Source organism: Pseudonaja textilis, chromosome 2 (genome assembly GCF_049901715.1).
Source record: "Pseudonaja textilis isolate UNSWEBS1 chromosome 2, rPseTex1.2, whole genome shotgun sequence".
Lineage (NCBI taxonomy): Eukaryota > Metazoa > Chordata > Lepidosauria > Squamata > Elapidae > Pseudonaja > Pseudonaja textilis.
In genome coordinates this window covers 256648662-256672669 of record NC_141991.1, presented here as the reverse complement: position 1 = coordinate 256672669, position 24008 = coordinate 256648662, and the positions used below count along the sequence as shown (strand labels likewise).

The 24008-nt window shown below is 58.3% G+C and overlaps 1 protein-coding gene across 1 annotated transcript; it reads left to right on the top strand.

Annotated features, from left to right (window-relative positions):
* Positions 1-2729: 2729 nt before the first annotated feature.
* DNAJB5 (DnaJ heat shock protein family (Hsp40) member B5) lies at positions 2730-13878 on the top strand. The gene is given in 5 exon segments (XM_026720812.2): positions 2730-2863; positions 4565-4809; positions 8084-8425; positions 8428-8684; positions 12056-13878. Coding segments are annotated over 5 exon segments (1116 nt in total). The 5' UTR covers positions 2730-2825; the 3' UTR covers positions 12290-13878.
* The last annotated feature ends 10130 nt before the right edge of the window (positions 13879-24008 follow it).

The window sequence follows — 24008 nt, the reverse complement described above, 5'->3', positions numbered from 1 at the left end:
TGTCGTACTACCGCAGCACCACTAAGAGGGTCCTGACATGCGGCATCCTTGCATGGTAGGGGACCAGCTCTGAAGTGGACAAAAAAGGCTCTACAGAGAATCGTTAAAACTGCCCAGAAGATCATCAGGCTCCAGCTACCGGCCCTGGATGACATCTTTGCCATCTCGCTGCTTAAGGAAGTTGTACGACATTCTCAGAGACTCTTCCCATCCTGCTCACAATCTTTGTGAACTGTTGCCTTCTGGCAGAAGATGCAGAGCCATTCAAACTCGGACCACACGAGTTTTCTGAACAGTTTTTATCCAGAGCTATAATGACACTTGACAATGCACTTAAGGACCACCATCAGTGAGCTGTTGGACAGGATTACTTGGTCTGTTGTGTGGATGCTTGTGTTTTTTTAGGAGGAGGGGAATTTTGGTAGGTGGGGAAGTGTTTGGGGATTGTGTGTGCATGTTGGGTCTGGTCTCTGGGTGTGATGTGAATTTCGTATGGGTACATTGTGCACATATGTACAATGACAATAAAGAATTCAACTCAATTCAATATAAATTTAACAGTGGTAAGTCAAGGACTACCTACATTATCTCCAGGTAGAAGACTTGCCATCGTACTGCAGCGTCCCTGGAAGTTGGACAGCATATTAACATGAGAGATAGTCCTCCATGGCAACCAACTTGTTTACTGACTGCTTGAAATTACAACTGCACTGAAGAAAGCGATTTATGACACGGCTGTTGGAGCATCCCTGCAGCCACGTGGTCAAAGTTCAGAGGCTTGGCAACTGGCATGTACTTAAGGCGGCTGCGCTGTCCTGGGGTCAAGGGCTCCCCATTTGTGACCTTCCCGGCTGCAAAGTCAATGGGGGAAGCCGGATTCGCTTAAGAACCGCATGATTCACTGAACTACAACTGCAGCGATTTGCTTTAACAGCTGTGGCAAGAAAAGTCATAAAATGGAAGAAAGCTCACTTAACAACTGGCTTGCTAAGCAGTGAACATTTTGGGCTCTGATGTGACCTCTGAGGTGCTTTTTTTCCCTTGTGCAAATGTTTCTTGCTCTGACTCGGGTCTGCATCTCCACCTGTTCCCACGTGGCCCATGTCCAGCCATCTGATGAAGTGGGCAGGGCCTATGAACTCAATTCGGTTTGCCCAGGTGCCCACCTCACCTACGGGGCTCTGGGTGCTCCCTCCCCCTTGAAACCAAGGCAAACACAGAAATGAAGAGGCACACTTGCAATTAAAGGAACAAACTGAGTCTTATATGCTATGGGAATTATTTTATCAGTGGCTGGAGAATAAATATAGACATTGGACATTTTAAAAAGATTAGTAAACGTGAATAAAATTAAATATGTGAAGATGGGGATTGTTATAATAATTAGATATGTTACGTCTATCAGTATCAAGACTAGAGCATCAATATTAAAGTAATGAATGTGTATCAACTGTAACTGTTACTGCAGAAGGTATTTGTACCCAGACGAGACGAGGGGCTGTTCGCATAAAAGGAAAGAAAAAGGATCCAAGGCAACGCTAGGAATGAACCCAGAAACGTGTTAAAAAGTCCACAAGGCGCAGCATGGAAAACGTGGTCAGCGCCCGAGTGGGATCCGATCCTAAGAATACGACCACCCCCCCGCCGGCAGCCCCCCCCTCCAGAGCCCTTCCAAGGGGCCGCCCCGCCCCCACGGCCATCCCATAAATCTGGGGGGGAGGGGAAGGGGGGGTCTTTTAAGGCCGCTGAGGCTGCCGGACTCCAACTCCCAGGATCCCCCAGCCAGCTTGGCTCTGACGCCCCCGGCTTTGCCGGCTGGGGGAGTCTGGGAACTGAAGGGGCTCCGAGCCCAGCGGGCATCAGGCCGTCCCGACAGAGACTCTCCGGCGCGCGGAAGCTCCCGGGGGCTCCTGGCCGAGGGAAGCGGGAACTCGGCTTGATGGAATCGTGGTTTGTTTAGGAAGCCCCTCCCCCTACGAAGGAATCCCCGCGATTCCCGGGGGATCCAGCTGGAAAGGCTCCCTGGGGGAGGGGGAAGGGCTGGCCGGGGAACTCGCCCGATCCCGGGTCGGGGAAGCAGAGAAACCACGTTGCGCTCCGGGCGCAACAAGCCAGGATCCGGCGGGGGGCGGAGCGCGTAACTTCTACGTGCTCCGAAGCCCCGCCCACCGAGGGGGAGGCGCTCCCTCCCTCCGCGGCCTTTGTGACGTCACGGGGCTTCCAGAAGGCTCCCGCGGGCTTTCCTACGGAAAGGCCAAGCGGAGCGCCGGCAGCCAATGGGAGCGGCGCGCGCGGGGTCCGGGGGCGGGGAGGGAAGGGCCTCGCGGCCCGCCCTCGTCTCCTAGAGACCAATGCCAGCGGAGAATAGGCGGGGCCGGGGAGGCGAGGCCAATGGGGGCCGAGGAGCGCGGGCCTTCTCAGGAGGCGGGCGGGGGGCGTGGCCCGCTCGGCCTTCCCCTCTTCTCCAAAGGGAATGGGCCCCGGATCGAGACGGGCGGCGCTCAAAGCCAATAGCACGCGGGGGGCGGGACGGGGCGCGCCGTTGCTAGGCGAGGGCGGGCTCCCGGTCCGCTAGTTGCCCCGGCTCGGCCGAGCGGGTGGCGGCGGCGGCGGCGGCGGCGGGCAGGAGGCCAGGCGCGGGCGGTGAGTGGCGGCGGGGGGGGGCGGGCTGGGCCGGTCGGGCGCCGCCTCCGCCTCGGCAGGTGCCGCCGGAGAGGGAGGAAGCGGAGGGGAGGGAGGGGCGGCTCCGGCGTTGCGGCGGGGGCGGCGGACGCGCTTCTCGGCATTCCTCGCCAGCCAGCCGCGCTCGCCGCCGCCGCTCCGCCATGCCCGCCGTCCTGCTGTTCTGGAGCCGCCTGGAGAGGTAGGGCGCCGCTGCCCCGCAGGCTCTCCCGGCTGACCCCTCGCCCCGGAGGCTCCCCTGCCCGCACAGCTGACCTCGCGGGGTCCCGCCGCGGCTGGAGGAAACGGGCGTCGGGGACGGGCCGCCCTTCCGATGGGCTCTGGCGGGGGGAGGTCTCCGCGCCCGGCTGGCCCTTCCCGGCCGTGGGGGTGGGGGGTCCCGCGGGGGTCCCGGGCGGAGGGCGGGCGGGGGAGCCTGCGGGGCGGCTGAGCCCTCCTGCCCTGCCCGGCGGCCGCTCTCCAGGGGTCTCCCGGCGGCTGTGGGTCGGGGGTCCTCGGGGCGGCGCGTGTCCCGATCCCCTCCGGGGCGGGGACGCCGGGGACCCGCGAGGCTGGCAGCTTCCCGCCGCCGGGTTGGGTCGGGGGCTGCTTGGAGTTGCCCAGCCCAGCCTTTCCCCGGACGCCCAGCGATGCCAGCCCGGTGCGCCCCTCCCCGCCCTCGCTGGGGCCCCCGCGCCGGTGCGCAGCCCGGAGCTGGACCCCCCGCCTCCCGTGCGTGGGGTCGGGACCCTTTGCTGCCGCCGCACCTGCCCGGCGGTTATTTCCGCTCCTGATCTCATCGCTTAACTTTGGGGATTCTTCCTTTCGGTGTCAGCAGCGCCGCTGGCGTCACCCGCCGCCTCCCCGAGCGGCGGCGGCGGAGCATGGAGAGCGGCAGCCCCCCCGCCCGCTCCCCCTCCGGGCTGAGCCGGATTCTGGGCTCAGCCGGGCAGCATCGGGGCCAGGCGGGGAGGCCGTGGGGTCTCCGCAGAGACTGGCCCGGCGACCTTCCTTTGCGCCTGGGTCCTCCGCTCTCCAGGAGGGCTGGATTGCAGCACCCATCATCCTCAGCCTATGCTGGAGAGGAAGGGGCCCCCCACCTCCTGAAGGGACGAAGCCGGGTGGGAAGGTGGGCTGTGGGCTACCAGACAGGGTCTCTCCCTCTCCGTGATTTTCTCCCCCCCCCCAAATGTCTGAAATCCAGCCCAAGGGGGAATGAACGGTGCCCCTTTCCCACCTTTGGTGCCCCCGTGCGAGAGGATGGGGGGGGGAGATGTGCCGCCCGGTTGGACTTGGCTGCCTCCGGAGGCAGGCGGCTTGGGGGTCTCTGCAGCGCCTCCAGGGGAGCCTCAACCGGAGCATCCTCGCCCTGGGCAGGCAGCCCCTCCCCGGCCTTGGGATGCCAGCTGCCGGGAGCCCCGGCTGCTGCCATGGCGGAGCCCTTGGGCAGCCCTTCCCTGCGGTGGTGGGCTCCCATTCAGGCGTTCTTTAAAAATAGCCTGCCTCCGTGGCAAGACGATGCCTCCGTCTCGCAGCCCCATCCTCTGCCGGCGTCTCTGCCGGTAGGCGCTGGGAACGTGTGTCCCTGGGTGAACTCGGGGCTGAGCGCTCGCTCGCTCGCTCGCTCGAGGAAGGGTTCTTCCGAGGCAATCTGCTGCTGCCATGTCTCGTCTGGGGAGGAGCGCCTGTCTTCGGCTGGGAGGCTTCCCCCACTGCCGGCGGTGGCCGTGGCGGTGGCCGGCAGAGGCGCCCAGGGTCCCGCCTGCTTTCCCTGCCCGCCTCTTTGTGGGCTGTCTGGGCAGGGCTCACGTGGTGCCCCGCAGATGCCAGCTCGGCCGGTGCCGCCCCCCTTTCCCAGCTCTTCCCCCCCTGACCCGGCTCCTTCCCTCCCTCCCCGGTGCAGGAACAAGGAGTGCGCGGCTGGCCCCGTCTCGGCCATGGGGAAGGACTACTACAAGGCCCTGGGCATCCAGTCGGGGGCCAACGAGGATGAGATCAAGAAGGCCTACCGGAAAATGGCCCTGAAGTACCACCCGGACAAGAACAAGGACCCCCACGCGGGGGACAAGTTCAAGGAAATCGCCGAGGCCTACGACGTGCTGAGCGACCCCAAGAAGCGGGCTGTCTATGACCAGTACGGAGAGGAGGGTAAGCGGGACCCCAGCGATTCTTTGCCCCCCACCCCCCGAAAAATCTTCTCCCTGGCCAAGGAGCCCCGAGTCAGCCCCCATATCCCCTCCCTGGCAGGCGAGGGCGAGGGGGGAGGGGCAGATCCAGACCCCTTTCTCCCTGGGGTCCTCTGGTGGGATTGGTGCAGGGGGCCTGGCTGCTTCTGCCGGAGGGGGGGGGGGATCTTTTCAGGATGGGCCGAAGGGTGTGGGGGGCACGACTGCTGCTTCCTTTTCAGTCCATGGTGCTGCTACTTCGCTCTCTCTCCCTCTCTCCCTCCCTCCTTCTCTCTCCTTCTCTGTCTCTGTGTTTGGACCTGGAGAGCCTTTCCCAATTTTAGTAATCCTTTCCTAAGCTATCCCGGGCCGTTTGGCAGCGAGGGAGGGAGTGTGGCAACTTTTTGGCAGGCTGTGTTGTTGTCGTTACCCGGGCGCCTGGGAATAACTTCCAAGAGCCCAGGAAAAAGCCCTAAATTAAATAAATAAACGGTGTGTGTGTGTGTGTGTGTGTGTGTGTGTGTGTGTGTGTGTGTGTGTGTGTGTGTGGCCTCGGCAGCCAGAAGACTCCCGGGCTCCTTCATGTGCCGAGGGGGAAACCCGGGGTAAAGAATTGGGGGTACAGCCGCTTCCCCTGGAAACCTCCTTCCTTGCGAGTAGCCCCCCCCACTGAGTCACACTGCAAATATCTGCTCTGCGCTTGGCAGGTTTTGCGGGATGGGAGCCGGGAGGGGGCCATGCAAGGTCTCTGCCGGGAGCCGGAGGGGCCGCCGAGGCCGGAGTGGGGCCCTTCTCTCCAGGGCCCTGCCTCCCATTTCTGCCCCTCCTGGCCTTTGGGGGGAGCTCCCGGGGGGGGGAGGGAGCCAAGGGCCCGGGGAGGGCTGGCCTATGCCTTGGGGAGAGTTGGGGGGGCCCCCTCCCAATGGCTCTAAAAATAAAAGGCCTTTGCGGTCATCTCTGAGTGGGCCTTCTAATTATGTCGGAGTGACTGGCAAGGCCCCGGTTGGTCCTGTCACTGGTCCTGGGGGGGGGGGTCCATGAGGAATTGGGGTGGGGGGGAAGGAGTCCACTGACATGATCCTCCCTCGGGAGAATGAAGTCAGCAGGAAGGGAGGGCTGAAGGGAGGGAGGGCCTCCCCTCCCCGTCCCAATTTAGCCCGTTAATCAGAGAATGCCCACGGGGGTGACACACTTTGGCCACAAAGTGGAGCCTCATATTATTAGTGGCGGCCCCTCCCCCCCCCTTTAGCGGAGCTCTCCCTCCTGGGACGGGGGCTGCCGCTGCTGCCGCTGCCCAGTTATGGAAAGCCAACAGCTGTGGGGCAGCTGCTCAAGCAGCGTCCAGCAATTGCGGCCCCAGCCCTCCCCCTCCCCCTCCCTCTCCCTCCGGCCCTTCCGGCCCCTGCTTGCCCTGAGAACCCGGGGGGCTCCGCCGCGGAGGCCCCCTTTCAAACAGGCAGCTGGGCTGGGCTGGGCTGGGAGGGAGAGCCGAGAGCGACGGAAGGAAACCCCCCAAGGAGAGGAGGAACCTGGAACTGGGGAGACGTTTCCTATCCGTGAGAACGATGAGCCAGGGGAACTCCTTGCCACCAGAAGTGGTGGGTGCTCCATCCCTGGAGGCTTTTAAGAAGAAGGGGCTGGACAAGAGTCACTGGTGTGAAATGGCCTCTCGTCTCCTGCTTGAGCCCAGGGCTGGACTAGAAGACCCCCCGAGGTCCCTTCCAGCTCCAATGGCCTCTCGTCTCCTGCTTGAGCCCAGGGCTGGACTAGAACACCTCCCGAGGTCCCTTCCAGCTCCACTCGGATTCCCTTCCAGGGCTGGCTTTGCTGCTGCTGCTGCTCTCCTCCGACTCTGCCTTTGGGGCTATCTCAGAGTCCTTTTCACAGAGAATTTGGATCGGGGGTCCCTTAGAGGGGCAAGAGCCCCCCCCTATTTTCGCAAAGGTTCTGCCCTTCCTGCATCGAGGGGGGGAGGCAGAACCTTTGCAAAATGCTCCAGGGTCGCCTTCTGGACTCCTGCCCAGAGCACAAGGTCTCCATTGAAGGACGAGCAGGAACGGCCCTGGACTGGTCCTTGCCGGAGGTTTCCTTAGATAAGTCCGACTGGCTGAAGGGCTCCAGCCTTGGCCCCTTTAAGTCTTGTGGACTTCAAAGCTGGCTGGGGAATTCTGGGAGTTGAAGTCCACAAGTCTTAAAGGGGCCAAGGCTGGAGGCCCCTGCCTTAGACTCTCGTGGCCATGGAGTGGACGGCCCATAGCCCTTAATCTGGACCCCATTGTTGCAAAACTAATGGGAGCCAAATGATATACAAACAGTCAACCAGAATAGAGCTGGAAGGGGTCTTGGAGGTCTTCTAGTCCAACCCCCTCCTCAAGCAGGAGGCCCTACTCTATTTCAGACAAGTGGCTGTCCAGTCTTTTTTTTTGAAAACGTCCACTTCTGGAGTCCAGCTGTTCCACTTTTTAATCGTCCTCAGGAAATTCCTCCTGTGTTCCAGGTTAAATCTCCCCTGGATGAGTTTCCACCCGTTGCTTCTCCTCCTGCCTTGAGATACTTTGGAGAATAGGTTGACCCCCCTGCCCTGCCCCCCTTATCTGGGGCAGCCCCTCAGATATTGGAGCCTGTCTGTCATTTCACACACACACACCTCAGTCCTTCTTTCTTTGTCTGAAATGCTTTAGGGTCTCCTGTTGACCTTCCAACCTTTGTGTTAGACGTGCAACCCCCCCAGGAGTTTGTCCTCGGGGGGCCCAGTGCTGTGGAAGGTGCTGGTCGAGGGCCAGAGTAGGTCCTGGGTGGCCCAGGCTGATAGCTGCGCTCCCACAAATGGGCTTCCCCCGGATGGTGGGCAAAGGCCGTGGCTCCAGGGGGCATCTCTGCTTGTCCGGGTTCCGGCAGTTCCTCCAATGAAACCACGAGCCTCGAGCCAGATCCCCCCAAACTCCCCAAAAGGATTTATTAGAAGTTAACCTGCTGGCATTAGACCGAGCGTAGCCGACTCTGAGATACGAAATTCCCTGGGCCCCCTTCCCCCACCCCCCACCCCTCTGGGTGTATCTCCCAAGGAAATATGCCCATGGCCCAGAGTCATCCATCCTGCTCTCCGGTTAGACTTTGGCAGGGCAGAAGCTTCAGCCACCTGACCAGCCTCTGAAGGAAATGTGAATAATGACAACTATAAACTGTGTATACAAAACCGTTGGCTGAGTTGGCCCAGTTGCCTCCCCTGACGGTTCCTCCCTTCGGTTCCCTTCCAGGGCTCAAAACGGGCGGGGGTCCCTCGGGGCCTTCCGGGAGCACCTTCCACTACACCTTCCACGGAGACCCTCACGCCACGTTTGCCTCCTTCTTTGGGGGCTCCAACCCCTTCGACCTCTTCTTCAGCAGCAGCCGGTCCCGGGTCTTCAACGGCTTCGACCACGAGGACATGGACGTGGATGACGAGAGCGACGACCCCTTTGGCGCCTTCAGCCGCTTCGGCTTCAACGGCCTCAACGGGGTGCACCGGCGGCACCCGGAGCCCATCCACATGCGCCGGAGGGTGCAGGACCCGCCCGTGGTGCACGAGCTGAAGGTGTCCCTGGAGGAGATCTACCACGGGCCACCAAGCGGATGAAGATCACCCGCCGGCGGCTGAACCCGGACGGGCGGACGGTGCGGACGGAGGACAAGATCCTGAACATCGTCATCAAGCGAGGCTGGAAGGAGGGCACCAAGATCACCTTCCCCAAGGAGGGGGACGCCACCCCCGACAACATCCCGGCCGACATCGTCTTCGTCCTGAAGGACAAGCCCCACGGCCACTTCCGCCGCGACGGGACGAACATCATCTACACAGCCATGATCAGTCTTAAGGAGGTGGGTCCTCGGCTGAGGGGTGGGGAGGGGGTGTCCCTCTCGGCACGGGGGGGGGGGGGCGAGGCAGACGGGCAGGTAGGAGAGTCCGATGCAGAAATAAACCCTGGGAGGGTTCAAGAAGAGGTTGGCGAACCCTTTGTCTGAAGAGGTGTAGTAGGGTTTCCTGCCTAGGCTGGGGGTTGGTCTAGAAGACCTCCAAGGTCCCTTCCAACTCTGCTATTCTATTCTGATGGAACGTATCCTTGAGGATGGAGCGTTGGGCACAACCGGTTGTCTCCGTTGGCTTTCCTGGGCCTCGGCTACCTTCCTTCGTTCCTCTCCTGCGTCCCCCTAGGAGGACGAGAAGACTTCCAAGAGCCCCAGAGTTGGGGTCCCCAGGAGGTGTCCTCCTGTCTGAGGGACTAGAGACCCTCTGAAGGGCCCCAGAAGGGAGGAACAAAAGCCAGGCAGCTCCGGGCCTCTGTGGAGATTCTCAGCCCCCATCCGGGTCCTGGTGGTCCCAACGGTGCTTTTTTTCAAGAGGCACCTGGGCACCTTTGGGACCACCACGCTGAGGTCTTCTCCAAGGAGGCTGGGAGACCCGAGTCAGCAACCTTCTCCGGTCTGGCCAAGATGGAGCCAAGATCTGTCTCGGCCGCCTTGGAGGAAATTCCCCTCTGTGTCCCCCCGTCCCCCCACCAGTGGTTTAGAAGAAGCCGGCCTTCCTCCACCCGCCCTGCCGCCCACGGGGCTTGATCCAGGGGTCCCTCTCTCCAACCTGGGCAGCATTAAGCCGACCCAGCCAGCTGTGCTGGAGTTGAGTCCCACAAGGTGTGGGAGACCCCTGCCCTCGCGGGTGGCTAAGAGCCCAGCCCCCACCTATGAGCCCACCTTCCTGACGCCTTTCCCTTTGTCCGAAGACCCTTCAGGGTGGGAAGAGAGGGGACCAGGGCGGGGGGGTCCTGGGGCCCTACTTCCCTCCAGAGTAGCCCTCAAGTGTAAATCAAAAGTAATCTCTACCCCCCTCCCTCCCTCCACCCAAGGAGCAGTCGCCAAGTGTGTGCAAGCTGCTCTCAGAGTCAGGCTGTTCCCTTTCCCCCCCTTGGCTGGGGGGGGGGGTTCGGTGGCTGCTCCTAAAAAGATCGGGCCAACTGTGCCTTTCCCAGCTTGTGTGCGAGAGACGCTTCTGTTCCTGCCACCTGGGCACCAGCGCCCCCCCCCGCTCTGCTTCTAGGGAATGGGGGCGGCGCGTTGCAGTTTTAGGAGAGGGGGTGCGATGGGCCTCTGGTGTCCATGGAGCCCCTGAAATCCATCGGCCAAGAAGCCGGGGTACAAGAGTCCTCGACTTGTGAGCACAGTAGAGCCCCTGCTGCTGCTGCTGCTGCTAAGTGAAACATTTGCTAAGTGGATTTTTTCCCCATTTTGCTTGCCGCAGTCGCTAAGTGAATCGCTGCAGTTCTTAAGTTAGTTAAGTGAATCTGGCTTATCAAGAGGTCACAGAAGGGGACCCTGGGACCGTCATAAATAAGAGTCAGTTGCCCAGTGTCTGAATTTTGATCACATGACTCTGGGGATGCTGCGACGGCCGTAAGAGTGAAAAATAGTCATAAGTCACTTTTTCCAGCGTCGTCGTAACTTCGAACTGTCCCTGAATGGACAGATGCAAGTCGAGGACTAGCTGTGATGCAGCCCCCTCCCCCCACAGCTCTCCTCTGCCCTTGCCCTGGGGGGGGGGGTTCCCAGCCTTGTCCGAAGGCGCAAACCCCCTCCTCCCGGACTGCCCCCCACCCCCCACAGACTCAGGGATTCCCCGTCTCCTGGTGATGCGGGAAGGGAGTTTTGCGGGAGAGTAAATCTCCGAGAAAGATTAACAAGCCCTCGGCTCCTCCGGCGCAGGTTCCCTGCTCCCTGCTCTTCCCCGAGAGCCTCCGAGGCTGCTTGGCCGGGCGACACGTTGGCCTGGCTTGGACAAGGGCCGGATTGAGGGGGCCGGCCGGCTGGCCAGCTGCCACCTCTGAGCCATTCCAGCTCGGGGCACAGCGGCGTTGGGCCTGGTAGCCACGAGGGAGAACGGCCTGCATGAGCGGGTAGACCTGGCTGGACAAGAAACGAGGAGATGTCCTACCTCATCCCGGCGCTGAGACCGGCATTGCCGTGCGCGGCTGAAGGGAAGGGGGACGGGAGGCAGGGAGGGGCCTCAGGACATTTGTCTGTGCGGAAATGAGAGGTCAGGTCCCCAAAACCAAGAAAGATACACTGAGAATCTCTGAGCAGCTTCCCTGATCGTTCCTCACTTACGGACAGAATCTTGCCAAACCGAAGCAGACTATTTGCGCCACAAAACAGGCCCTCTGGGAACTGTTAGGGAGGAGCTGTCTTCACTCTCTTTCTCCCACATAAATTTATTCCTCCCCGTCAGGATCCACATATTTTAAAAAAGACACATTGTCAGCCTTCCAAGCAGAATTTTTGTTGTTGTTCCTCACCCCGAGACAGAATCTTGCCAGACGAAAGCGCGCCAACTCTCCCCAAATGCCTCCATTCTGGGAACAGCTGGGGAGGAGCCGTCTTCACCCTCTTTCTCTCACACAAAGTCCATGAGCCGAGTTGTCTCTTGCTCCTCCGGAAGGCACCTCCTCCCCCCGGGGAATCCAGACCACGTTCCGTCACAGGGGGCCAAAATGCGGGTAGCCTGGTGTCTGTTTTGGGTTTGTTGTCGATTAACCTTGCTGACGGTCCCGGAGGTGGTGGAGGCAGGTCTCCCACGTTTGTTGGGTGCAAGTCTCTTCCCAGGGGCTTTCGGGGGGATCCGGGCTCCAGCCTGGGACCTCTCAGGGCTGCTCTGCCTTCCCACCCTGGGTCACAGCAGCGCTCGCTTTTTGGCAGCCGGTGGGGTCAGCTGTGGGCAAAAAATAACCCCGTTCTGCTTGGGCCCTCCTGGGCCTTGTGGAAGTTGGCAGGAGCAGCAGCATCGCTCCAGAGTTTCCACTCCTGGACGTCTGCCCAGGCCGGAGAAGGCCTCTGGGGGGGCTCCTGCCCTGCCAGCCTCAGAGGCCGGAGGCTGCCCTTCCACCTGCCCACCGAAGGCTCGTCCCCTAGTCCTGCTTAGGTTCCCCGAGGCCTGGGGCTGCGGGAGGCCATCAAGACTCCTCCTCGTGTGGTCTTGCCAGGGCTTGAGGATGGTGAGGCCTGCACGATGCCCTGCAAAAGCTCCGGGTTTCCTGCCGGTCTGCTTGCGGCCGGCACGGCACGGCACCCGGGCTGGGCAGCAAGAGCCACTTTGGGGCCTCTCAGGAGTTGCCCTCAAAAGGACTCTGGGGGGGTTTGGGGACGTGGTGGCGTTTGGGACCCGCAGCGGCTGCTCACCCCGCTTCTCTCCTCTTCTCTTGCAGGCCCTGTGCGGCTGCACCGTCAACATCCCCACGGTGGACGGGCGAGTGATCCCCCTGCCCTGCAGCGACATCATCAAGCCGGGCACCGTGAAGCGGCTGCGGGGGGAAGGGCTGCCTTTCCCCAAGGTGCCCTCCCAGCGTGGGGACTTGATTGTGGAGTTCAAAGTCCGCTTCCCGGACAGAATAGCCCCCCAGACCCGCCAGATCCTCAAGCAGCACCTGCCCTGCTCCTAGAGCGGCCGGGCGGGTCCGGCCCACCTCACACACGCGCTCGCTCTCGCTCTGCCAGCTGGCTTTGCTCTCCGAGCAGCGGCCACACTTCCCGCTGGGCCACGTTGCACCCGGCCTGGGCGTCGCCCCGGGACCCTCCTGCCTCTTGCGGCCAGCCACGCCCTCCTCTTGCACGGGACCCTCCCTGCCCCGCCCCACCCTCCCCGTCCTCTGGCAGCTTGGCCTCCTTCAAGGGGTCCCCGGCTTTGGATCAGGTGTCCCTGCTTTGCGAGAGTCTCGCGGGGGGACTTGACTTCTAGAGCTGGGGAGGGTCTCCCCAAATTTTGCCAAGGAGCACCACAGCCCTGTAAATAGAACCGCCTCCTCCCCTGTCCCCGGCCTGCTCTCTCCGTTCCTTGCCTCCCCAGAGGAGCCGGTGGGGGGTTGCAAAGCCAACCTCGTCCTCCAGGGCAGGGGCTGGGCCCCCCTCCTCTTTCTGGCACCAAGAGGGCCCCCGACCCTGGGGGGGGCTTGGCCCCACAGAACTTCTCCAGCCCTGTCTGGGCTCACAACAAGGACCTGCCATTCAAGGGTGCTTTGGACTTTGTCTTCGAATAGAACCTTCATGAGGACTAACCTCTCCTTGGCTGTGTTGGCTCTCCATCTGAGTTCTGGGGGAAGGGCTGGTGGGGGGCAGGAAGGCTCCCCGGGGAAGGGGAGAGGGAAGGTGCCCTGAGCACTGCCGGAGGCTGGGAGGGGACCGCCTGATGTTGATTTGGGGGTCGGGGGTTGTTTCCTGGGAGGGGGCGAGGGGGGCACCAGGGGGTCCAGCGGCTGCCTTTATTTTCACTTTTCAGAGGGAGAATTTTCAAGAAACGTTTTCTTAATCCTTGACCATTACGTTGTGTTTTGGGCCAGCCCTGGCAGGGAGGCTGGGTCTGTGGGGCGGGTGGGTGGGTGGAGGGAGGGTTCGGGCGGGGGGCTTTGCAAGAGAACATCTTAACCATCCTCTTCCTCCTTCCTCCCCTCCCCTCTCCCTCCCCCTCCTGAGTTAAAACCCGGGGTGAGATTTTCCACTCATCCTTTTTGTTCTGAATTTTCTCTTGACTGAAAATTGGAGGTGCTTCCTTGGGGGGGGTCCCCTCGGTCCCTGCCAAGGCTGGCCCTCCATTGGGGGTGGGGGGAGCCGAGCTTGGCTGAACCCGGGAGGGGAGGAGGGGCCGCCCCCCCCCCAGCCGCTCCCTGCACAGCTGGGCGGAACCAAGCGCTTCCCGCCTGTACAAAATGGCCGATGGTTGGAAAGGGGGGCGGCACTGCGGGGGGGGACCAGGGACTCCATGCCTGGATGCTTCCGTCCTTCAGGGCCCCCCCCCTTTTCTTGGCCCCCTCCGGTGGTCGTGCGTGTGCGTGCGTGTGTGTGTGTGTTCCCAGTACGTGGGCTGCTGCTGACCCGGCGGGCCGAAAGGAAGGGCGGGGGGCGGGCGGAGAGGGCCTTGCTGGGGTTCCTCCATTTCAGGGAGACCCTGGGTGGTTTTATAGCGTTTTTTGGAATTCCTCCTTTTGTAATGTCCTGTATTAATATTTAAAAAAAAAAATAAAGTATTTTAAAAATCGGGGCTTATGTTGTCTGTTAAATGCCAGGATGCCCCTCAACCCCTGAGTCTTGCCAGGAGGAAGACCCCCCCCCCGTCCCCCAAGGCTTATCTGGGCACTACTGCCTGTCCTGGGGTGGGGGGTGGGGGTGAAGCTGTCAGTCGAGAGATGAGGCGGCTGGCCGGGCCCTCAGCCAGATGGGGCCACAGGGCCCCACCCTCTCTGGTTCCCCACCCCCCGGCCTGAGTTGGGGCACCTTTTGGCATCGAGCACCGAATTCCCATGGAAATGCCAGCCTGGGAGGCTTCTGTGAAGTGCAGCTGGTCCTTGACTTACAACAGCTCATTTAGTGACCATTCAAAGTTACGACGGCACTTATCACCGTTTTCCACAGTTGCAACCTTTTCCCCACCATCGCACGATCAAAATCCAGGCGCTCAGCAATGGACTTATATTTATGACGGTCGCTGTGTCCGGAAGGGGTCACACAGTCTCCTTTTGCGACCTTCTGCCAAGCGACGTCAGTGGGGAAATCAAATTCACTTAACAACCACGTGATACACTTAACAACCGGGGCAAGAAAGGTGGTATTAGAGGGCCAAATTCCCTGTCCTGCTTAGCTACAGAAAGTTTCGGCTCAGTTGTAAGTTGAGGATGCCTCTGCCAAGCGTCCGTCCCCCCCGCCCGAGCCCCTCTTCTGTGTGCCCCCCCCCAGGAGAGAGGGATGTGAGGAGCTGCCCCTCCGGGCTGGGCTGCCCTTTGGGTTCAGGGCGGGGGGGTGTTGGGGGTGTCTCGGCCTCCTTGAAGTGCTTCCCAGGGGCCGGAGGGGCTGGGGGGCTACGGGACAAGGCAGCGGATCCCCAAGTCAAACTAATCCCAACGGGACCAGAATCGCAAAAGAAGTCAGAGTCGATCTAGAAGCACAAAGAGTCGTGATAATTGGGGTGGAAACCAGCCATAAAAGTCGCGGAATGAAACGGTTCCCAGACCGTTGGGTGGTCCCGGGATGAGCCGTCCCAGAGCCCCCGAGGAAGAGGCTGCCGATGAGGCTGGGAGAGGCCGGTGGGGGTCTCTGGGTCTGCCTGGAGGGCTTCTCCCCTTCCCTTCCCTTCCCTTCCCCACGGACCCCTTCCGGCAGCCAATGCCCCCACCGGACTCTCCGCTGGGTTGAGAGACGTTTGTAAGGGATGAGAGGCCTGGAGAAGAGGGAAGAAACACTCCCGATCTCTGTGCTGCTGTAATGTCACCCCCACTCCCAGCGCCCCCCGCCTCACGCCTGGCCAAAGCCTCCCGGTCTTCTCCTTATAGGGCAGCTTCTCTTCCCCGGGATGCTTTCCTGCGCGGAGTCCCATCTCCTCTGACAAGATCCAGGGCTGAGGGGGAGCAGCCACAGCCGAGGGGGCTTGTCAGGCAGGGGGGCTTCTGGGTTGTCCCAGAGGAAGGGGCTACGGTCAGTGGGCTCCCCCGAGGGTCCGTTCTTGGGCCAGGCGCTGCGGCCTCTGGGCCTGATTCAGAGGACCGAATGGGGAAGTGCCAATCCGGTTAGCACAACCGGAAAATATTACTGAGGACGCAAATCCTGATTCAGGATGACCTCACGGGGCTCCTCCGGGAGCCAAACCCAGGAGCAGGCTGGCGAGAGGACAAATCGGAGGTGGGGGGGGGGGGGCACTGCGGGGAGGATGACGAGCAGGCCCCCAGCTGGGAAAGAAGTGCAAGCAGGCTGAGGCAGCAGCTCAAAGGCCAAGAGAAATTCCACCTCCAGCTGTCGGAGATTTGACTTCCATAATTCTGCCGGTTAGACCTTGGTGAATGTCCTGCGTCCAGTTGTAGCTAAAGTCAGCCTTGAGAGGAAAAGAAGAGAAGAGAAGCAAAAGAAAAGAGAAAAGAAGAGAAAAGAAGAAGAGGAAAAAGAAAATGAAAAAAAAGAAAGGAGAACAGAAAAAGGGAAAAGAGAAAAAAAGAGAAGAGAAGGATCAGGTAGGATAGAGCAGAATAGAGTAGCGTAGAAGAGTTAAAAGAACAGGTTAAAAAGAGTAGCAACTGAAGAGGACGGAGGTCTGTCAATCCTGTCAGCTGAGCCCCCTTGGCTTGACTGGATGAAGTACTCTAGGTGTGGCCTTACTAAGGCTTTATAGAGTGGCATTAGTACCTCACTGTTAATGCAATTTAATAGGATTGCATTGGTCTTTTTGGCGGCTGCTGCACACGGCTGGCTCCTATTTAGCTGGTTGTCCACTCAGACTCCAAGATCCCCCTCCCAGTTCCTGCTATCGAGCCTGGTTTCTCCCAGTCTAGATGGGTCCTTTGGGTTTTTATTGTCTAAGTGCAGGACTTCACTTTTCTCTTTGTTGAATTTCATTTTGTCAGAGAGGGCCCAGTGTTCCAGTTTGCCAAGATCCACCTGGGTCTTGAGCCTCTCTTCTTTGCGTGTTGGCTTTTCCTGCCAGCTTAGTGTCATCCGGATATGTGTTAAGTTCCCCTTCTATTCCCTCCTCTAAGTCGTTTAGGAAGATATGGAAGGGTCCTGGGCCTAAGGAGTCCTCCTTCCAGATGGACAAGCAAATTCAGGCTGAAGGTACCCTGTTTCTCCAACAATACGGCCTCCCCCAATAGGAAGTCCCAGCATGTTTTATAGGCAGAAAATCAAATTAAGCCCCTCCCCCAAATTAAGGCCTATATTAAACATGCAAAATGGGGGGGAATGGCGGGGGGGCCTTGCTGTTAGGAAGTATTTTTGTTGGATACCCGGATATGGTGCTGCCTGCGTTGACTTTGGCATTGGTGGGGCGAGGTGACGGCAGCACTGCTTCCCTGTCTGGTGGGTCTGGCAGAGAGAGCCCGAAGCCGCCCGTCCTTTACACCCCTCACGCAACCCGTCCCCGTCCCCACGCATCTCCAAATGCGCTGGCAACTCCAAATGCTGCAGCGGCACGAGCCTTGGGCAGAGGCGCTCACTTGGCGAGGCTCAGCTTGGAGGAGGACGTGGCACAGGCTGTCGCCTTGCCTCCCTGTCCATGGATGGATGGGCGCTATCACTGCCTCGGGCAGCCTCTCCTGGTGGCCCCTTCGGGTTTGGGCTGGAGGGACTTGGGAAGGAAGCCAAGCTCGGGGCGACCCGGCTGTTTCGCTAGGCAGGTGGGTGTGCACCCACGGCTCGCTTTCCCGACTCTGCCCAGCCCGCACAGCTCTGGCGCGGCCCTGGTGGGATGAGCAGAGGGCTCGGCAGGGAGGTCAGAGCTCCACCGCCAGGCAGGAGGCCCCACCTGTCAGCTGCGCTGGGCGCCCCAGGCAAAGCTCTTCACGCTCTGCCTGGCACCAGGCAGGGATGGCAGCTGGGTGCTTCTCCTGCGGTTGGCCGATTCTGCACTGCGGCTGCAGGAGATTCGCCTCCCCACGTGGGGTTGGGCTGCCCTCTTGGGCAGAGGAGGCTTTGTCGTACCAGGAGTAGGGCGTTGTTTTTAAAAGAATTGGCTTTGCCATCGAAGGCGAAGGGAAGGTGGCGACAGGAGCACCTGAAGCTGAGTGTCTGGGAGGAGCCCTGACTGGACGCACGTGGCTGCACCAAATGCTGCGGTGTTGCTCTAAATGCCGCGGCAGCACGGGAGAAGGGAAAGCAACGGTGGCGGAAGGTCTCCCGATACAAAGTGCCCCACCAACGCCGAGGTCAACATCCAAGCTGTCGCCGCCAGCCTGAGGATGCAACGGGGGATTAAATCACCCCCGAAAAGACGGCCTAGCCGTTTTTGGGGTAGTCAAAAGGCCATTTTTTTCGGCCTTATTTTGTGAGAAACATGGTAGTTATGCAAGTATGTGGATTTCCTAAGATTCTGGGCACCTCTGTTGATCAGAGACAACATTAAAAAATCACAACAAAGAATGTTTTTTCTGCGCCAACTCAGAAAGCTCAAACAGCCCGAAAGGAGCCGCTGATCCTGATACAGAGGAAGGATGGAGTCTGTCATCTGCACCTCTGTAGCTGTCTGGTTTGGCACAGCAACCACATAAGGCAGACACAGACTTCAACAGACAGAACTGGAGAAAAAGTGGATGTCACCACCTGGCCCCAGCTATCTCTCAGCTCCAGGGCTGCCTGCTTTCACAATCTGGGTGTGTGTGTGTGTATGTGTGTGTACCAGATCAAATAAAAAGTAGTTGAGCTCAAAGTTTGCAAGTCTTGTCCACGCTCACATTTGTGGTTGTGTTCCGGATGCAGCCAGTTGGGGTGGGCGGTTCAGGTGCTTGCAGGGAAACCTGGACAATTCTAGGCCTCCCTCAGACGTGAAAGCTGGCTGGGAAACTTTGGGTTGTTTTATTGGGGAGGGGGAATGGGGGGTCAATTTGCAGAGTCTGTCTTTCCTGTTGGGGGTGCAGGATCACTGGTGCTTCATCCAATTAATCAGCAAATCAGGTCCCCTCCCGAAGTTGTCGGTTGCTCCATGACTGGAGGTTTTTAAAGAGAAAAACTGGATAACCATTTGTCTGGAATGGCACATAGGGGTCTCCTGTCTTGGGCAGGGGGCTGGACTAGAGGACCTCCAAAGTCCCTTCCAGGACTCTATGGTTCCGACTCCACCCACTTTAAAGCCTGCTGGCGGGGGAATTCTGGGAGTTGAAGTCAGAGGGAGCTCCAACCTGGAACTAAGGAGGAACTTCCTGACAGAGCCATGAACCAAGGGAGCAGCTTGCACCGCAGAGTCCTGGGTTCTCCGTGGACGGAGGTGCCTAAGAAAAGATTGGGCGGCCATTTATCTGGGATGGAATTAGGACTCCTGCCTTGGGGAGGGGGTTGGACTAGAAGACCTCTAGGTTCTATGCTTTGTATACAGTCAGAGGGTCCATCTTCTGGCTCTCTGTCTTTCTCGGTGCCCGGCTGCCCTCTGGTGGAGAGAAACTCCAGGAGAACCTCTGCACCTGCTCACAAGCCTCTACTCTCTGCTCCTTCACGAGGAGGACCGGGCGGATCCCATCCCAGAGGCCATCGCAGAACCACTGCACCCCGTCTTCCAAAACCCCCGGAGCACCAGGGAGCTACCAGGGGACCAGGAAAGAGCCGAGGTGGTTCCCATCTTGAGTATAGAATAACTGAATTGGGAGGGACCCTGGAGGTCTTCTAGTGACTACTAGTTCAACCTCCGGCTCAGGCAGGAGCCCCGAGACCATTTCAGACAAATGGCTCTCCAGTCTCTTCTTAAAAACTTCCAGTGTTGGAGCATCCACAACCTCTGGAGTCCAGCTGCTCCACTGATTGATTGTTCTGTCAAGAAATTTCTCCCTAGTTCCGGGTTGCTTCTCTCCTTGATGAGTTTCCATCCGTTGCTTCTTGTCCTGCCTTCAGGTGCTTTGGAGAACAGCTTGACTGCCTCTTTCTTTGGGGCAGCCCCTGAGATATTGGAAGTCTGCTATCACGTCCTCCCTATCCCTTCTTCTCATCAAACTAGACCTACCCAATTCCTGCAACCCTTCTTCATATGTTTTAGCCTCCAGTCCCCCAATCCTCATTCTTGCTCTTCTCTGCCCTCTTTCTAGAGTCTCCGCATCTTTTTCACATCGTAGCAACCAAAACTGGATGCAGGATTCCAAGTGTGGCCTTACCAAGGAATCATAAGGCGGTAGGAATGCTTCACGTGATCTTGATTCTCTCCCTCTGTTGATGCAGCCTAGGACTGTGTTGGCTTTTCCGGCAGCTGCCACACACGGCTGGCTCCTATTTCAATGATGGTCCCCTAGGATAGGGGTCCCCAACCACCGGGCCGTGGACCGGTACCGGTCCGTGGAACATTTCCTACTGGGCCGCCGGTTTGCTGGGTGCCGCCATCTTGTTTGACGAGAAAGTGCTTCTGGTGAGCTTTTCCGGTTGGAAAGCGGCGTTTGGGTCATGAAGGAATCCTCGCGCCTTAGTTTCATCAAAGGGGGGGGCGGCTTCGAACGAAACTAAGGCGCGAGGATTCTTTCAGCACCCAAGGCAAAGCGAGCCAAGCGACCGTCCCGAAGCCGTCCCGAAGCGAAGCCCATCGACAAAGGTACAAAGGAGGAGTTGAAGGTGGCGGGGAGAAGCGGGGGACGGCTGGCTGGCCGGTCGCTCGGCTCTCCTTGCCTTGTCATGCGTGCTGATGCCGGTACCGGGCCGTGGCACAAAAAAGGTTGGGGGCCACTGCCCTAGGACTCCAAGATCCGTCTCACAGTTACTACTGTCGAGAGAGGTACCACATATACTGTACCCGTGCACTTTGGTTTTCTTGCCTAAAGAGAGAACCTTTTTTCACCCTTGAATTTCGTCTTATTATTAAATAGTGCCCAATGTTCAAGTCTGCCAAGATCCTTCTGTATCTTAAGCCTGCCTCCTGGAGTGTTGGCTATTCCTGACAGTGTGGTGTCATCTGCAAATTTGATGAGTTCCCCATCTCTCCCCTCGTCCAAGTCATTGATGAAGATGCTGAAGAGTCCTGGGCCTAAAACAGAGCCTTGGGGTCCCCCACTGCGTACTTCCCTCCATGTAGATGCAGTTCCATTGAGGACTTCAAAAAAGGGGAAAGAAACAGACCCAGGAAACTGTAGACCAATCAGCCTAACATCAATGCCTGGGAAGATACTGGAAAAAATAATAAAGAAAACAGATCTGCCAACATCTAGAAACAAGTAAAGTAATAACTAGCAGTCAGCACGGGTTTGTTAAAAACAGATTATGCCAAACCAATCTTATTTCATTCTTCAACACAGGGACTAAATTAGTAGACCAGAGAAATACTGTGGACATAATATATTTAGACTTCAGCAAGGCATTCGACAAAGTAGACCACAACCTACTTCTTGGTAAGCTAGAAAAAGTGGGATAGACAGTATCAACACCAGATGGATTTACAACTGGCTAAACAACCATACTCAATGACTAGTCTTTCACAGGACTATGTCTACACGGAGGGAAGTAAGCGGTGGGGTGCCACAAGGTTCTATCCAAGGCCCAGGACTCTTCAATATCTTCATTAACGACTTAGATGAGGGAATAGAAGGGGCGCTTACCAAATTTGCAGAGGACACCAAGCTGGCAGGAATAGCCAACATCCTACATCGGGGGTGTCAAACTCAGGTCGTCGTGGGGTCATCACGTGATGTCCTGGGACTTTCCTCCCCTTCACTGAACTGGGCATGGGCGTGGCCAACGGGAGACGTCTCCGTCCCGTGGACCAGGAGTTTGACAGCCCTGCCCCAGATGATAGGCTCAAGATCCAGATGGATCTTGACAGACTGGAGAACACTGGAGAATTCTGGGAGTTGAAGTCCACAAGTCTTAAGGTTGCCAGTTTGGGGACCTCTGGTGTAGACAGAGAACCAGCATGTTGCAAGAATCCTGTATGTTTTGGATCAGTTTTTGATCCTGTATGTTTTGGATTGTGAAAATACATTGAGAGGCAGTTTTGTCTAGTGGCTAAGTATGGAGCTAAAACTCAGGAGGTTCTGTGTTCTAATCCCACCCTTGGCATGGAATCCAGCTGGGTGACTTTGGGCCAGTCATTCTCTCTCAGCCCACCCCACCTCACAGGGTTGTTGTTGTGGGGAAAATAGGAAGAGGAAGGAATATTCCATACATTTTCACCGTCTTATTTATAACAATAATAAAGGCAGGATAAAAATAAATAAATACATTTTTAAAAAAAAAGATTAACTCAGGAAACTATTCCTTTGTCTGAACCCAACGGTTGAGTTCTTGTATATCTGGGCTCTGCTTGGCCATGAAAGATGCCAGATGGTTTTTCCAGCTTATAAAAAAAAAAGCCTACAGAGATTCTCCGCCACCATCCTGGCTCTGGTTGTCCCAAAGGGTTTTTTTCCTTCTTGGATGAGATGCTTCACTTCTCCTCCAAGAAGTTTCCTCAGCTCTGACTGGATGGTGGAGAAGGAAAGGATTTTATACTCCTTGCAGACAGCTGGTCGTTTGCATCCTTATAGAGGGTCGTTGAGGCCACTTGGAGGTTTCTCTGAGTCCTCAGGCTCACCTGAGTGGTGCAATTGGGTATGGAGTCCACAACGCAGCTCCTTTCAGCACTTCCAAGAAGACTCCACCCCCATTTGCACCACTCAGGTGACCCTCAGGACACAGAGAAACCTCCAAGTGGCCTCAATTACTCCTTAAAAGGATGCAGACAGCCGGTCATTTGCATCCTTTTAGAGGGTCCTTGAGGCCACCTGGAGGTTTCTCTGTGTCTTCAGGCTCACCTGAGTGGTGCAAATGGGGGTGGAGCCTTCTTGGAACTGCTGAAGGAACCGTGTTGTCGATTGGAGATAGAGGATGTCATACCCCTCCCCCTCTGTTGAGGGAGGGCTCTGCAATTCAGACACAGCTGGCCTCTCTGACCCACTCTTTCAAACCAGCGGTCCTCTCTGCCCAAAATGTGGACCATGTTGGTGGTGCTTGCCTTGAGTAGCCACCAGATGGTGGGGTAGCTCTTTGCAAATGCTTCTTCTGACTTCCGGTCTCCAGAATGAAAAGTTCTCAGTGACGCACCAGGCAGGGTGTGCCAACATAAAAGGGAGGCTCCTGCATGGAGGGCAAACGAAGACGATGGCACCGTACACCGCACCGCAGTGTTTCTCCACCTGGGTAACTTTCAGTTGTGTGGACGTCCATTCCCGGAATCCTAAGAGTGGAAGTTCACCCATCTAAAGTTGCCAGGTTTGCTTGAGAAACAGCGTTGTAGGAGGAGGGGGGGGGAGGGAGGAGAAAGAGGATCGGCCGTCGGCCGTCAGTTCAGTTCGACTCTGAGCGCCCAAGTCTCTTGCAAGACGAGCCCTTCTCCCCTGGTCTCCAGGTCTTCCCAACGAAGGCTGAAAGCAGAACCTCCACAAAGAGAGACAACTTCCAGCCAAGTTAAAGAAAACTTTAAGAGGAAAGACAAGAGCTTTTGGGGGTATTCTGAACAGCCCCCCCCACTTTTAATACCCTCCAGGGACTTTTGTCTTGACAACGCTCAGCCGCCGATAGCTGGGATTGAGGATCGCGGTGTCTGACTCACCTGATTTCTCTCTCTCGGTGCAATTCATTCAGCGGAAGGGTAAAACGGCAAAGGCCCAGATGATTTGGAAGTCAGGCCCTCTAATTTTCCTCCCCCCCCCCCAAGAAATAGCGAGAATAGCTGGTCAGAAACATTGGAAACGGCGGTGGCTGCTTTGCAACTGAGTTTCCAGGACCTTGGAGAAGTCCGGCCATTGGCCAGGTTCTCCAGTGGGCTCAGCCCTGCCCCTCCCTCCGTGGCCGGGGGGTCGGGGTGGGGTGGAGGTGGGGGCAGGAGAAGAAACCTATGCTAAATCCCTCCCCTCTCTTTATGCCTCCCCCCTCCCTTCGGCTTGGGAAGAAGGCAGCAAAGCGCTGGTTCCCCAACTCTGCAAAGTCAAAAATGGTGTAGGGTCTGCTTGCGGGGTGGGTGGGTTGGACTAGATGACCTACAAGGTCCCTTCCAACTTAGCTATTCTATATTCTGAGTCCTTCTAAAGTGAGAAGTTCCTCCTGCCAGGATTTGGAGGGCTGGGGTGGGGGTGGGGGGCACAGCTCTGTGCTGCTGCTGCTGCTGCACTTCCTTCCTCCGGGACCATCCCCAGGAGGCGGTGTTGACCATGACGGAGCTGTCCAGCCTTGGCGCAGCTGGCTCAGCTTTCTCTCTGCCCCCTCTGAATACCTACCTGGAGCTTCTGGGGACGTCCCCTGGGGTGGGTCAGAGCCAGGGGTGCGCCCCTGTCCCAGGCCAAGGGAGCGATGCTGGGGTGGGGGGTGGGGCTGTGGGGTGGGGGGGCTCTGGATGGGGGACAAGAGGCTTTGATTGAAGCCTGGTTAGGCGGAGTGGCTGTGGGTCTCTTCTGTATCTTGTGGGGGGCGGGGTTGCCTTCTTTGACCCTGGGTGGGATTGCATTGCCCCCACAGGCCTGCTGTGTAATCTGACCCCCCACCTCACCCCCCCTCCCCAGTGCTGGACTCACGACTCCTGCTGGAGGAGCAGGTAGCAATTGTGGTCTTTGCTCAGCTTCGGGTTGGACATCACCGATGCCCCCTTCCCGGGTGAAGAAGCCCCCCTTTCAGTCATTCATGCCCCGATCGTCTCCCAGATAAATTACTGCAATGTCTGTTCTGCATGGGGCTACCCTTGAAGATTGTCTGCAG